At 42.4% G+C, this 12,902-nt stretch overlaps 1 protein-coding gene across 1 annotated transcript in view; it reads left to right on the forward strand.

The window, feature by feature from the left end:
* The first annotated feature begins 1,426 nt into the window (after positions 1 to 1,426).
* The window catches only part of LOC121340003 (gamma-aminobutyric acid receptor subunit rho-2), a 30,582-nt gene continuing 19,106 nt past the window's right edge, over positions 1,427 to 12,902 (forward strand). The window contains exons 1-2 of the mRNA XM_041412344.1: positions 1,427 to 1,572; positions 9,693 to 9,799. Of these exons, the coding sequence (XP_041268278.1) occupies positions 1,460 to 1,572; positions 9,693 to 9,799 (220 nt within the window). The 5' untranslated portion in view covers positions 1,427 to 1,459. The remainder of the gene's footprint in view (positions 1,573 to 9,692; positions 9,800 to 12,902) is intronic.

Below are 12,902 nucleotides of genomic sequence, written 5' to 3' on the forward strand. Positions count from 1 at the left end.
ATTACTGTATTACAACATTAAAGTAGCTATAACAACTTCTAAAATAAGGAGAACCCATTTTGTGTCTAAGGGAGATGTGTAAATTTAGAAAACCCTCAAAATCTGAGTATTTCTCTATATTGTTAATAATCTTGTTTGCAGGTATAATGGAAAAAGGTGAAAAAATAGCTTTTGTAAGAAGTTCAGACAAAAAAAAAAGTATGTATTTGTTCAGCAGTTAGACTTTCTGCTGCAGACCAATTTGATGTCAATACATTAATTAACATATTTTACCTAATTTGTCTTATTTCATTAGCAATTAAATAAAAACAAGTAAAAACAAGTAAAAACCAATACACAAATGCCCCCCCCCCAAAAACCCACAGAAACAAGCTAAAAACCTGCTCAGATCCTGTAGCCTCTAAGATGGAAGCCCTGTGTTTCCTTGTTGGTGTGGTGCTTGAATCCCTGTTGAAGTGCTGCAAACGTGGGCTCACAGAGGAGAGTTCTGGAAGAGGTCTGGCCCTCAGGACCGTTCTGCTGGATTTTGAGTCACTTGCTCCTCTGGAGTCTCTGCTCTGAGTGTGCTTTTCTCGTCCTGCAGAGTCCCTGCCGTGCCAAGCAGACTTCTGCCCCCGTACCACTCACTGGCTGTTGTTACACAGCCCGGTGCTGCGCAGAGAGGCCAAATCAGCATTGCCCTGTGGCTGGGCTGTGAGGAAATCAGCCTTGAATGGATTTTGGAAACAGCCTTGTCGTTGTGATTAAAGAAATAGCTGCTTTTAATTTTAATTTCGATCTCCTTTTATAAAAGTTAAAATGCCTGACTATGCAAATGCCTTTTGGAAAAAAAAAATTAATGGTGACTTGGTTTATGTAAAGGCAATTGCCTGCATGAATTTGGAGTTACTGGTTTAATTTTCCTTTCAAGTTAGCAGTAAATAAAGTCAGTTTTTTCAGAGGAAGTAGCTCATATTCTGTCTTCAACAACATGAAGATTCAGGTGAAGCCTCAACGGCCCTAAGTCCATTAAAAGACGTACATTTTACAATGGGATACACGTCTGAAATGTGTACCAGTTGAAAAAGATGCCGTACAGAGGATGAAAAAATGTAGAAAGCCTAATGAAAAGGGACAGCCTGATTTTACAGTCTGGCAGGAGGATAGCACCGAGATTAGGGGATTAAGCAAAAAGCCGGCGTGCAGAGTTGCGGGTTTTTATATAATGGCTTTAGCAAGTATCCTTTAGGACCCAGTGGCGATGTGCAGCGAGGCAAACTTGGTGAGTAATGGCCAATCATTAAGCGGTGATGAGGGAGAGCGCTGAGTGCGAAGCTGCCCAGAGCCTGTCGGATGCATCGCGCCGGGATCGCAGCGTTCCTGCCGCTGCCCGCTGACCAAGGCAGCGCGCCAGAATCAGAGCTGATTCAATGTTTAAGCCCACTGGAGTGCAGAGTGCCCGGCTCCCATTTCCAGCAAGATGCCTTATTTCACAAAACTCCTTTTATTAATCTTCTGCTTAGTTCTTCTCGTGGAAAGCAGAAAGCACAGGAGGAGGAGGTGGTCAACGCACGTGGATGTGCAGAGGGCAAGGTAAGGGTTGCTAAATCACGTCTGTGTCTTTTCCTGCAGTGTTACAAATACATTACTACAGGGATGTAAAAACATACTCTGTCAATGTCTTCATGTATATTGTGTGTGCAAACAGCTTTACATAATGTTTTTATAACAGTCTCTGCTAGTACAATTAGTTTTATGGGTAAGTGGACAATTCTATGGCTAACCTTGGTTAACTGTGAGTGAGGCAGGTTTTGCAGAGAAGTTGACCGCTTTGGCAAAATTATTCTTAACCATACATGCAAATTTCTGAGGGAATTCAGAGGAGTTGCAGTTAACAGAGATGGCCAAATGTGCATGCTGTTTAATGTTTCAGCACTGCTTCGGGGCAGGTTATCCACCTGCTTGCTGCAATGTCCGTGTTACTTATGTTCACTTGGAATTGCCCATTATCCTCTGACAATTCGAGATGGGGATGTTGGTTAGCACACACTGTGGTAATTGATAACAAACCCTAGAAGTTAGCCAGAGATTGTAAAATTTAAAGTAATTTTAAATAAATACATGGAAGCGTAACAAAATGTATTTTAAGTGAAAGCACCAGCATGAGTTAAAGGTCTTAGTAAAAGTTTATTAGATTTACCGCTGCTGAGATTTGTCTAGAGGTTTACATTAGAAAAGATAATCTTCCAAACCTGCCAGACAGTCCAAAGTATGTTATCCTTTTTTGTGGTTATGTCATCCAGTGGCAGTTATATCTTACAAGACTATTCATTGTTTGAAGGGCTCAAAAATAAAATTGGGTTAATCCATCTTATTAAATGGTTTCACTATGGCTGTAAACTTCCAAATTTTCATTTATTTTTGTGGACTTTTTGGTTTGTCACTCAACACTCTTATAGGGAGTGTTGTTACTTGAATGTTTTGAAAAGAAACATGATAAATTGGAAGCAAAGAAAACATAATATGCTATCAGATTTACACTACTTATTGAAAAAATACAGTGGCATATGCTTTTAGTGACGTAAATGTTAAAAAGCTGAAACAGCCAGGGCCTGATCCTGAAATCGTATAGTCAACTGAAGTTTTACCACTGAAGTTCACAGAATCTCAGTTATTGAATGAGATCTTTCATTGAACTCTGAAAATATTCCAATGTCTATATTCTGAGGAATGTGGGGGATTGAACAGTAGCACTTCCTTGCAAACCTTTCTGTGTAGTAAAGATCACATATTTTGAAGTAATAAAATAGTGTAAATCCTTCTTTAAATATCAATTTGCCCTGAAGTAAAAGTTTCCCTGCTTTAAAAGATTTGTGCTTTATTTGAACTTGGAGAAAAGTTCTACAGTGCCGATATTTTCGTGAGTTGTAACAGAGTCTAAGTCAAAGCACTGCTAAAATTATTTTTATAAATACACTACAAAGAATAACAATACTATTTAGTATTCTGTGGTGTAATGATTTAAATGAACAATTTTCCATCTAGATAGGATCTGAGGTTCTATAGGCCATATATATATACACATACATACATATGATTCCTATGCCATGTAGTTATTAAAAATTGTATGAAATCAGGTTTTAAGGATTGTCAAATGAGAATGACATTTTAAATACAAAGAATTATGCAAGTTGCAACAAAAAGAAGTGTATGGAGTGCCAATATTTTAATTTTCTATTCAATTATATTTCAATCTTTATATTTCAATATTCTTAATAAATTAAGCAGAAAAAAATTTAGTTGTCCCTAAAACAACAATGCATAGTGGACTATTCTAGTAAAAGGAAACTAAAACTAGTTCCTAGGCTGGTTTCCTAATAATGTAAGAGAAATTAAAAGAATTGTCTTTTAAATTATTTCATCACATTTTCTGCTTAGTATTTCTCTTGATGACTTACCATAAGAAACAGAGTAAATTTTACAATGAACTTTTCTTATTAAAGAAAATATTTCCCATACTGGGGAGTCTGCAGTTGCTAAGTTTGATATTTTGTGTCCACTAAGGTGATAAATCAGCCTGATCTGAAGATCTTTATTTGGACTTCAAGAATATCTCTAGGGTTGTGCAGGTGCAGAACTCCTTCAGCGCTGCAGTTTCTCACTCGGACATTGCACAGAGGTTCCGGGGTGCAGAGGTCCTTCCCCACGGAGCTCTGGGCACTTGGGGGGGCTGATCCTGCAGGCTCTGGGACAGCTCTCTGCCACCATTCTGTGGAGAAGCTATTGATCCTATGCCTAAGTGGGGAAGGAACATGGGGAAAGTCAGGTTAGGAAGCCAAATTAAGAGCTGCCAGGTTAAATTGCCTGTGCATCCTTAATTACTCCGGGGTGTTTGTTTTAATACATTGTAATGCATTATTTTTTTCCATGAGTGGTGCCTTGCTCAGCATGCTGAATGGATAATCCTTGCTTGATTAGAAACTGCCTTGCATTTAATTTTCTCTTACTCCTGCATCCCCCCTCACTGATAACCCATCTCTGCTCCTACAGATTGAGGTATAACAAAGAAACAACTGCCTGTGTGCATCACTGCCCTGACTGCTGCCCAAAACTGCCTCATGGTATGCTCTGGAGGGCCCAGGCTTTGCGTAGGAAATTGGTGTGTGACCATCAAGTAGCAGCTCCTCCTTTTATACTTCGATAGTAGTTTTTCACATTTTCCATGGTGTCCAGTCTCTTTATATTGAGAAACTGAAGGATATCAGTGGTACTGGTTTTTATGAAGTTGAGGGTGTTCTTGCTGATGTGCAAGATGTATGAATGGTGCATGAAACTGAGGGCTCCAGAACAGCATTGTTGGTTAAAAAATTTTGCACTTCATTTTGTTTGGAGAATTCAAGTGGTGAATGAATTGCAAAGCAAAATGTTTTGTTGGAGTCGCCTGGGTGACTGCTGGGCAGGGCATGTTTGCTCCAGCCTTATCTGCACACCAGAGAATAAATTTACAGAGAGGAAGAACAGCCTGGTGCTGAAGGAAGCAGTGTAAATGTGGAAAGGTGCAGGTGTGTGCGTCACAGGGTCTGTGTTGCTGTGTTGATAGCTGGAATTTTCCAGAGAGCAGTGTACACAGTTTGGGCTCGTGCTGCCAGGGCATGTCAGACTTGCTGAGGGTAGTACTGGCTGTACTGTGTATTTAGCTGTGCTTGCATCTTCCTCAGAGCATCAGCCTCACCCCGAGTGCCAAGCAAGTGCTGCTGGCATGTCCAGCGCTGAGTTTTTGAAATGGTTTTGGGTACACTTCAGTAGCTCAGCAGTGGCTGCCTCTAAGAAATGGTAAACAAATGCTGGCAATCCTGCTAGATTATCCAGCTGGACAGAATTTCCAAAAGACAAAAAGAAACTCTGAAAATTAGTGATTTTTTTAAAACATTTACTGCTCTATAAAAAATGCTGGTAATGCTTCTGGTAATGTTTATTGCTCTGCATAAATTGAGAACTCACGAGACATTTACCATCTCTGTTGTGCCAGTGAATGCCATGTTTCCAGTGACCTGTGCCCACCCTACTCTGAGTCTGCCTGTTCCTCTCTCCTACCAGCCATGTGAAGCCTCGTGCTTCAACAGCAGAAAATCTGCCTTTGATATAGAAGTGTTTTTGGCCTGTTCTTAGCTAAAGACTTCTTGCCAAGGTTTTTGGAAGTGGTCAATCCTTTGGAGAATCTCATTAGAGATGCCATTTTCAGGGCATGCTACATGCCAGCCTTAGGTTGGGACCCAGAAGCAGAAGGCAATCAGCAGGACACAGCAGCACAAGGCTCAGCACACAAACTTTTTCCAAACAGCATTCCACTGGAGCAAGCAGTCTGGTGATCCCTGCTGAAACTGCTGCTGCCGGCAGCGACTTCCCTCTGTTGCCTTGTGGAGCTGCATTTTTTTCCCATTTTTCAGCTGGATACTGCAGACACATCCTCTAGTCTGTGGTACCTCCCAGCCCTCACAGATCCTCTTTGCACTATGAGCGGTCTCTCAAAAAATTTGGGGTTTGTTAGTGCTTCAGTGATTGAAATGTGATGACCATTTTTTTATAGGTGTATGTCTAGCCTGGAGCTCAAGCCCAGGGCACTGCTGGTGCAGGAGTTGATGTCTATGGAAGCTTTTTTTCCCAACACTGCATCAGCCAGGGCCAAAGAACAATGTGGAAAAAAAAACAGGGAGACAATGTGTAAGACAGCAGTGATTGTGCACACCCTTTGTGTTTGTGTCCATCCTTTTCCAGAATCAGATTTAGTTTTTCTAGAAATCTGACAAGGAAAGTCACGTTCCTTTCCTTCCTGCTCCCAGCATAACCCCACAGATGAGTAAGTGTGAAGCATGTTACATCCGGAGGTAGGGCAACAGAGAACCTCTTTCCTGAGACTCTGGAAGCAATAGAGACTGGGGTGGCCACCCAGCTCAGGCCAGGCCTTCCTTCCTGGGCAGGTGGGGCTCGTAAAGCCCCACTTGAATTGGTGGCCCTGACAGGCACTGGAAAGAGACTTCACCAAAATCAAGGATCATGATGTTCCCAGTTTGTCATAAATTTCTCAACCATATCTGATCCCATATGATCCATGCATATTATGATTAAAGACTCACACATAACACAGTGGGGATAATCAATTTGGAATTCTCATCTAGGAGTGAGCTAATCATTATGGCAGTCATAAACTGTTCTTGCACCTTCTCTTTTCAGTTTAGCTTCTAGGGTTTTGTGTTGCAGCAGTCACACACTTTGTTGGTTAAAAAAACAGGAGGCCTTGTCCTTCCTTGGTGCTGGTGCTGGGTGTGCATCTCCTCAAGCTTGCTGTGGCCACTACACAAAGTGAATGATGCCTTCACCTAATGCATTTTGGGATTTTTTTCCCCCCCAGAGAATGTGTTGAAGAGTTGTAACACTTTCACTTAATATGTAGAAATACTTCTCTGCATCTCAATATGTAATTGGAACCAAGTCCCCATGACCATGGGACCATCTTGTGACTAAAATCCATTCTGAATTCTCCAGGGGAAGGTGCAGAAACTTGCCAGACTCTGGCTGCCAACAGCTGTGCCATGCTCAGGATGGAGACCACGTTCATTTCAGGCTCACCACTTAGCCATTGCCTCATGCCCTACAGCACGAGGACTGTTTCCAACCTGAAAGTTCTTCATTTTGCTCTGGAAAGGTCTGAATGTCTGCATAGACACCTGCTCTTTTTAAATCCTGCTGAGCTGTTATCTGTAATTTCTCATGCCATCAAGAATTAATTCTCTTTGATATATTGGGCAATAGAAAAAGCGTCTATTTTATGCAATTGAGACAATTCTGAGTAAAAGTGACTGAAAAGGAAAATAGATTTTAAAAAAATAGGGCAATAATACAGAGGCCTTTACAGAAGCTCAATGAGCTATCTGTCACCCCTTCTCTTCTCTTTAAACAGAAACAACTCTTCACAGAAGTCAGATTTATCAAATTCATGCCCCTTGAATGAAATATAAGCAGCAATAAAATTATATATGAAAATCATGGCAAAAAAAGACAAAGGGAGATGGGTGGATTTAAATGAATAGTGGTGAATTGCAGAGAATACATAAAGCTGAAAGAAACCCTGACAAATCTATAATCAGAAATGCTAAAGACCATAAGTACATCAGGGAGGATTTATGAGATACTGGTGATCAGATTGTCAGTAAAGGCACCCTGTGGGCAGCAGTGTTCAGAGCACCCTGCAGCTCCACAAGAGCACTGGCAGCTGGTGGCACTTTAGCTGCAGGTAATGAGGTGCTCCCTATGCCAAACAGCAGTGGGGCTGGCATGGGAAACTGCCAGAGAGGCACAGAAGATACAGCACAGCTGATGTATTATAAAGAATTATTTTTTTTTCAAACACACTTGGTCTTGAATTGGATTAAACAGACAAAAGTAGTAATAAATTTTAAAGGCTGTATAGGCTTCCTGTCATTAAAAATATTTCAATACAAAAACATTGTAAATGGATTGAATTGATTTAAAAGGGACTGTCAGAGCTCTTTCTGTAAAATCTGAATTGGCTGTCATAATACCTGAAGGATTGGGCACGAACTGATTATTAAATGATGGCTATTAAATGCAGCCCCTGGCTCAGGATGTGCCTGAAAACCTCTTTTCTTCCTAAGACAGTATCCATGTCCCCAGCCAGCCCTCTAAACCTCTGCAACCACAGACTGCTTGCAGCAGCTCTCCTGTGTGCTCTTTGCTGTTTGATGATTTTTAAATAATTGATCAAAATGTAGCATTTCAGTGAGGCTGAGCCATTGATTTACAAGATAATACTGCCAAGGTTTTCCATACTAATTCCTGGTACAACGCAATCCAATGTTTTATTGGATTTTTGATTAGACTTTTTTACCCCCTTTTTGAGGAGAGAGACTTGATTGAACATTCCCTGGTACTTTGGCTTTTCCCTGATAATTAAAGTCAAGCAGACACAGGAAGATCCCTTTTCCACACTTCCAGCTTTTCAGGCACAGAGGCCGTGCAGCGGATGGTGAAGTGGAACTCTTTGGCAGCAGCCCTAACTTTGCAGCAAAACAAAGCTTCCCCCCCTGCAGCAAGCAGTTAAAAGCCAAGCTTTTGCCTCCAACCATTCCCATTAATGGCTGTGCTTGGTTTTACACCCCTGCTTTTAGGGAACCATAATGCAGCCTTGTCAGGAGGGCGCTTGCTCCGGCCGGCTCCTTCTCACAGCCAGCAGGGAGAGAAGCTCTGGCATCCTAAGTGAAACAGGAGCCCAAAATAACCTGAGGGAGATCCAACTTCCTATGTAGCATGTGCCCCGGGGTACACGGGGTTATATGCCTTCAAAACAGCTATTTGATACAAGTATTTTTAAATTCTGTTTCTTCCTTTTTACCTCCTTATTGTAAGGAAATGGGTTATTGATGTTAGGAGCAGCTCTCAACACCCTTTAGGTTTCATAATTTCTTTATTGAACTGAGTGCTCTGACAGGAAATGATACTTCTGATTTCTGATTTGTGATTTATGCTCTCTTTAGCTCATACTTATTTCTAGATTCATACTTATGAATCTAGAACATCCCTTTCTATACCCACATTTATGAATGGGGTGATTGTTTTGTGGGTTCTGAATTCTTGATGAAAAATTTAAGACTAAGTAGTCTCTATTTTTCCTCCAAGATTTTTTGTTCTTTATTTTCAGTCATATTTTTTCCATACAGGAAAAGGAACCTAAACCTTTTATATAAAGTTCTTTCTATTTATCATAATTATTTTTAGTAAGTTACTGGAAACCAGAAACTAATTGCAGCGGTACTTACAACATCGTCAGCTCTTATGTCCAGAGCAAAGGAATTGAGGAACCTTAATGTTCCAAATCTTCCACTCACACCACTGCAGAACAGTCAGGGATGCTGATCTGGATTTTCTTCCAGAAGTGCATTAAATTTGTTTGTCTGCTGCTTAGTTATCCCCTTATGGGATTTTAGTGACTACCTTGCGCCTTTCTCAGGGGTTTGTTGTCATCCTTGTTCCACTGTTATCATACAATATCTCAAATAAAAAGTTAGAATTTTTCCTACCTTAATGTTCAGAAAAGTGAGGGACTGAAGGCTTCATTAGATAGAACTCCTCTCTTCCTGCTGTTGTGGGGAGGAAGGGGTGGTTTTGTTATTGCTGAAAGCCAGAAGACCCTCTGTCCACACAAACTGCTGGCACCAAATTGGTGAAGTTAATGGGGCAGTTTCCAAGTAGTGTATGACATTGCGTGACCAGCATTGAAAAGATCTTTCTCATGACAATGTTGCCTTGGTACCTGGCCAAATCCTGGCCAGGTAACGTGGGGCATCCAGCTGCTTCCACTGCTGCGGCCGTGGAATGAATGCTGCAGCATTCACTGTACCCAGCTCCCCTGAGAGACGCTGTGCTCTGTGCCTCCCTGGGAGCCGGCGTGTCTGGAGCACAGGGACAACCATGTCCTTGCAGGGGGCAGAGGAGGCAGGGCTGCCTGTGGGGCACAAAGGTCTGAGTTGATGCTGTGGAAAGGCAGCTCTGTGTCTACGTTGTGGTGCTGGCAGTCTCCCCACAGTCCCTGGGATTGTGCCTGCAAAGCTGCTGCTCCAGTGGCTCTGAAATTGGGCTGGCAGTTGTGGCACTTGGGCACAGAGACATTGGAGCAATGCTGTTGCTGTCTTTTGCAGTCACATCTTGAAGAGGAATCGCGACTTGACCAAAGCCTGGAAGGGAAAGACGGATCAGCTTCTCAGAGTCGACGAACACGACTTCACCATGCGGCCGGCCTTTGGAGGTGAGGAAAAAATTGTTTTCTTGATTCCGTGCTAATCTAATTAAGATCAATCTAATTATCCAATTAACAATCTAATTAAAAACCAAGCAAACAAACCTCTGTCCAGATGCATCAGTGTGAAGGGAAAAGACTTGGTGCCAACTCTGAGAGGCCTCGTGTTCGTCCTCCTTGCCCTCTGTGTTCCGTACATTTCCTACATTCCTTCTTGCTGCTATGGTTGGCTCTGTTTTTGGCTGGCATTCCCCAGAGTTCAGGATGGACCCTCCCAGTAAGTGTTTCACTCTGTTGAGAAGAGAAACAAGCTGCAGGTTTTAATGTTCACCTATGGTTGTGAAGTTGCAATGAGCTTTTCAGCTGATGTGATTAAATTGAAAGTAAAGAACTCATTGGGTGCATCACAGCCTACCATTACTAGGAGAAAGCGGAATACTTTTGTCCAGAAAAAAATCTTGTCTCAAACTCTTATAAGCAAATAAAAGAGTGGGAGGGGAGACCTCTGCCAATTTCACTTCTGCCTTTGGTCACACCCAGTTACAGGAATGTGCTTGCCTGACCTTTCTAGACTCACTGCTGCAGAGATAAGAGGGTAGCTGAATAAAACCTGCTGGAATACCAGTATGGCAATCCCTCTTCTGATTACATCAAGAACCAAATCCTTCCAGAGCTAAGGGCAGAGTTTTCTGTAGTTTTCACTGAATGACTAACGCTGCATCCTTTGTCAGTTTGCCATCCAGGGTGAACGGCTACCTCTGCCTGCCCAGTGGGACACAGTGTTGTGCCCTTTGCACCTGGTCCATGGAACAGAGCTTCTCGGACCTGTCTGTTCCTGGTGTGGCTCAAAAGATGTTTCTTGCCCCTCAGTGCAGGTGTGCTGTTCTGAGAGCACAGTGCTGACCTCTGCTCATAATTTATATGTATATATTTTCAAGCTCCAGAGTTCAAATCCTGTCATAACCAGTGTTTCCTGCCCCTGCAATGTTATTTACCAGCAAGTTGTAATCCAACCTAAATATTGGAGTTAACCTTTTTCCTAATCAGCATTGACTTGGTCTGCTACTTCTAGGGTTGAAGAGTTTGCCTTAAATTGCCCTCTGGGTGGAGCATAGGTAGATCTCCCTGGGGCTGGTGGGAACACACTGAGCCCTGGGTGCAGCTGAGGCTCAAGGATGAGGTCTGGGAGCTGGCTGTGGAGGAATTAGGCTTCCTTATGAAACAGCTGTAAAAGCGTGAATTGACCAAAGTGCACATGCCTCCTAAATGCCAGGTATGCCCTCCCCTGCTATAAGGTCAGAGGATGCTGTCTTAGGTTTTCTCATCCCTTTTTTTTATTTTTTAATTTTTTTTTTATTTTTTAGCCAACCTCAATTTTTGGAGCTTGGCTGTTGACTTTTGAGTGCCTGATACAGACAAACTGAACATTCTGATCTGTGCTCTGCAGCTGATCTGTCCTCTGGACAAAAGACCTGCTGGTCTGATGAGTGGGATGATAGAGCTTCTCTGGGAGGATATTTGGACTCCCTACCTTGACTCAGTTGGAGGCAGCTTGGGAACCATGGTGATTTTTTAACTTTTTTCCCCCTAACTGGATGTATGTCCGGGCATCATGCCTGTTTTGGGGGAAAGCTGCAGGGTTTTGTTCTGTTGTGCTCATGGTTTGGCACCCAGTGGAACCACTGCACTGTATTTCTGGAATACAGAATATTTCTGGAAACAGATCTGAATTAAACTATTTTCATCAGTGTTGCAGAGTCCTTGAAGAACACATTTGAGCACAGGTTACACCAAACAGACACATGTAATTACACAGACACTCTTCTAGTGTTAATGGGAACTGCATTTTAGTCTCCCTTTTGCCTTGTTTTCCCATGCTACCTCCTATCATGGCATCAAGATTCTTCTAGAGCCAAAATTTGGAATAACATTTATAAAACTGAGAAATACCCTAAGTGCCTTTGCTGAGAAGATTCCTTTTTTTATAAAGGAGAAACATTATGCATTTTTAAAATTTTTGCTTAAGACCTCCTTAACTTGCAGAGATTCTTGGGACAAAGGTGTGGTATTAGCAAACTGAAATTGCATGTGATGAGGAACAAAGCATGGAAACAGCTTTGTTGAGGCTGCAGCCTTGGAAAGCCCTGAGATAGAGCACAGAGAAAGCAGGTGCTACAGGTTCCTGCTCAGCTGCAGAATTGCACGGTGTGTTTTTAGTGACAGATGATAAGCCTAGTGGAAGAAAACATAAAGGAAAGGGAACAAAAGTTTGGCAAGAGGCAATCCTCATAGTTTTGTCTGTAATGGTATTTGTCAGGCAGTCGCAGTGATTTGCTACGCACCATGAGTCCTTCCAGCTTCTGGCTGTGGCAGTGCCAGTCCAGCTGATGTGGTCTGACCTGGGGAGGATAAAAAGGCTTTTGTACTGCTGAAGTGGAGAGGAGGAGCCTGTGGGATACATGTGGCTGTAACTTGTCACTGCCCTAAGACCCTCTCTGGTCTAATTGAGATTCCAGCTCTATGGCATTGCATTGGGCCTGTGATGTTACCTTGCAGGTGGGAAAGGCACCTCACTTCTGGAAAATTAAAACAATACCATAAGTAAATGGTGAGTGGCCCTAAGACTAAAAGAAACCCAATACTGTTGATGGTTCCCAAATTTGGTGGGCCAGCCTACAATTCCACCTTTAGCTAAAAAGGGGATGGGGTATGAGCTGTTTTATGGTGGCCACAGTGACACTTGGTGGTCTGCAGAGGACAGCCAGCAAGCTGCCAGCACAACACAGCTGTGACCACTGGGCAGAGCAGGCTGGGGTTATGCAAGGTGAAATGGAAAAAATCCCAGTATTAGAGAAAGGTGAAGGGTTTTTCAAGAAAAAGTATCTTTGTAAAGAGCAAGTGAGCAAACAAATGTTGTGTAAGTTGTGTTATTAACAGCCCAATAAGCATGGCTCTCTTGCCTGCCCTCAGCCCATTAGAGACAGGCAATAGGGTACAGAGGCAATGACAGAGTTTTTGCTTTGATGATGGTCAAAGAGCATCCATAAGCTAAAAGAGACTGCGGGGTTTTTGACCCTTAGGGAGTTAGCTCTGTGTCAGTGACCTTGTTCTA

The sequence above is a fragment of the Onychostruthus taczanowskii genome, unplaced genomic scaffold (assembly GCF_017590055.1).
Source record: "Onychostruthus taczanowskii isolate IOZ18803 unplaced genomic scaffold, ASM1759005v1 scaffold39, whole genome shotgun sequence".
Taxonomy (NCBI): domain Eukaryota; kingdom Metazoa; phylum Chordata; class Aves; order Passeriformes; family Passeridae; genus Onychostruthus; species Onychostruthus taczanowskii.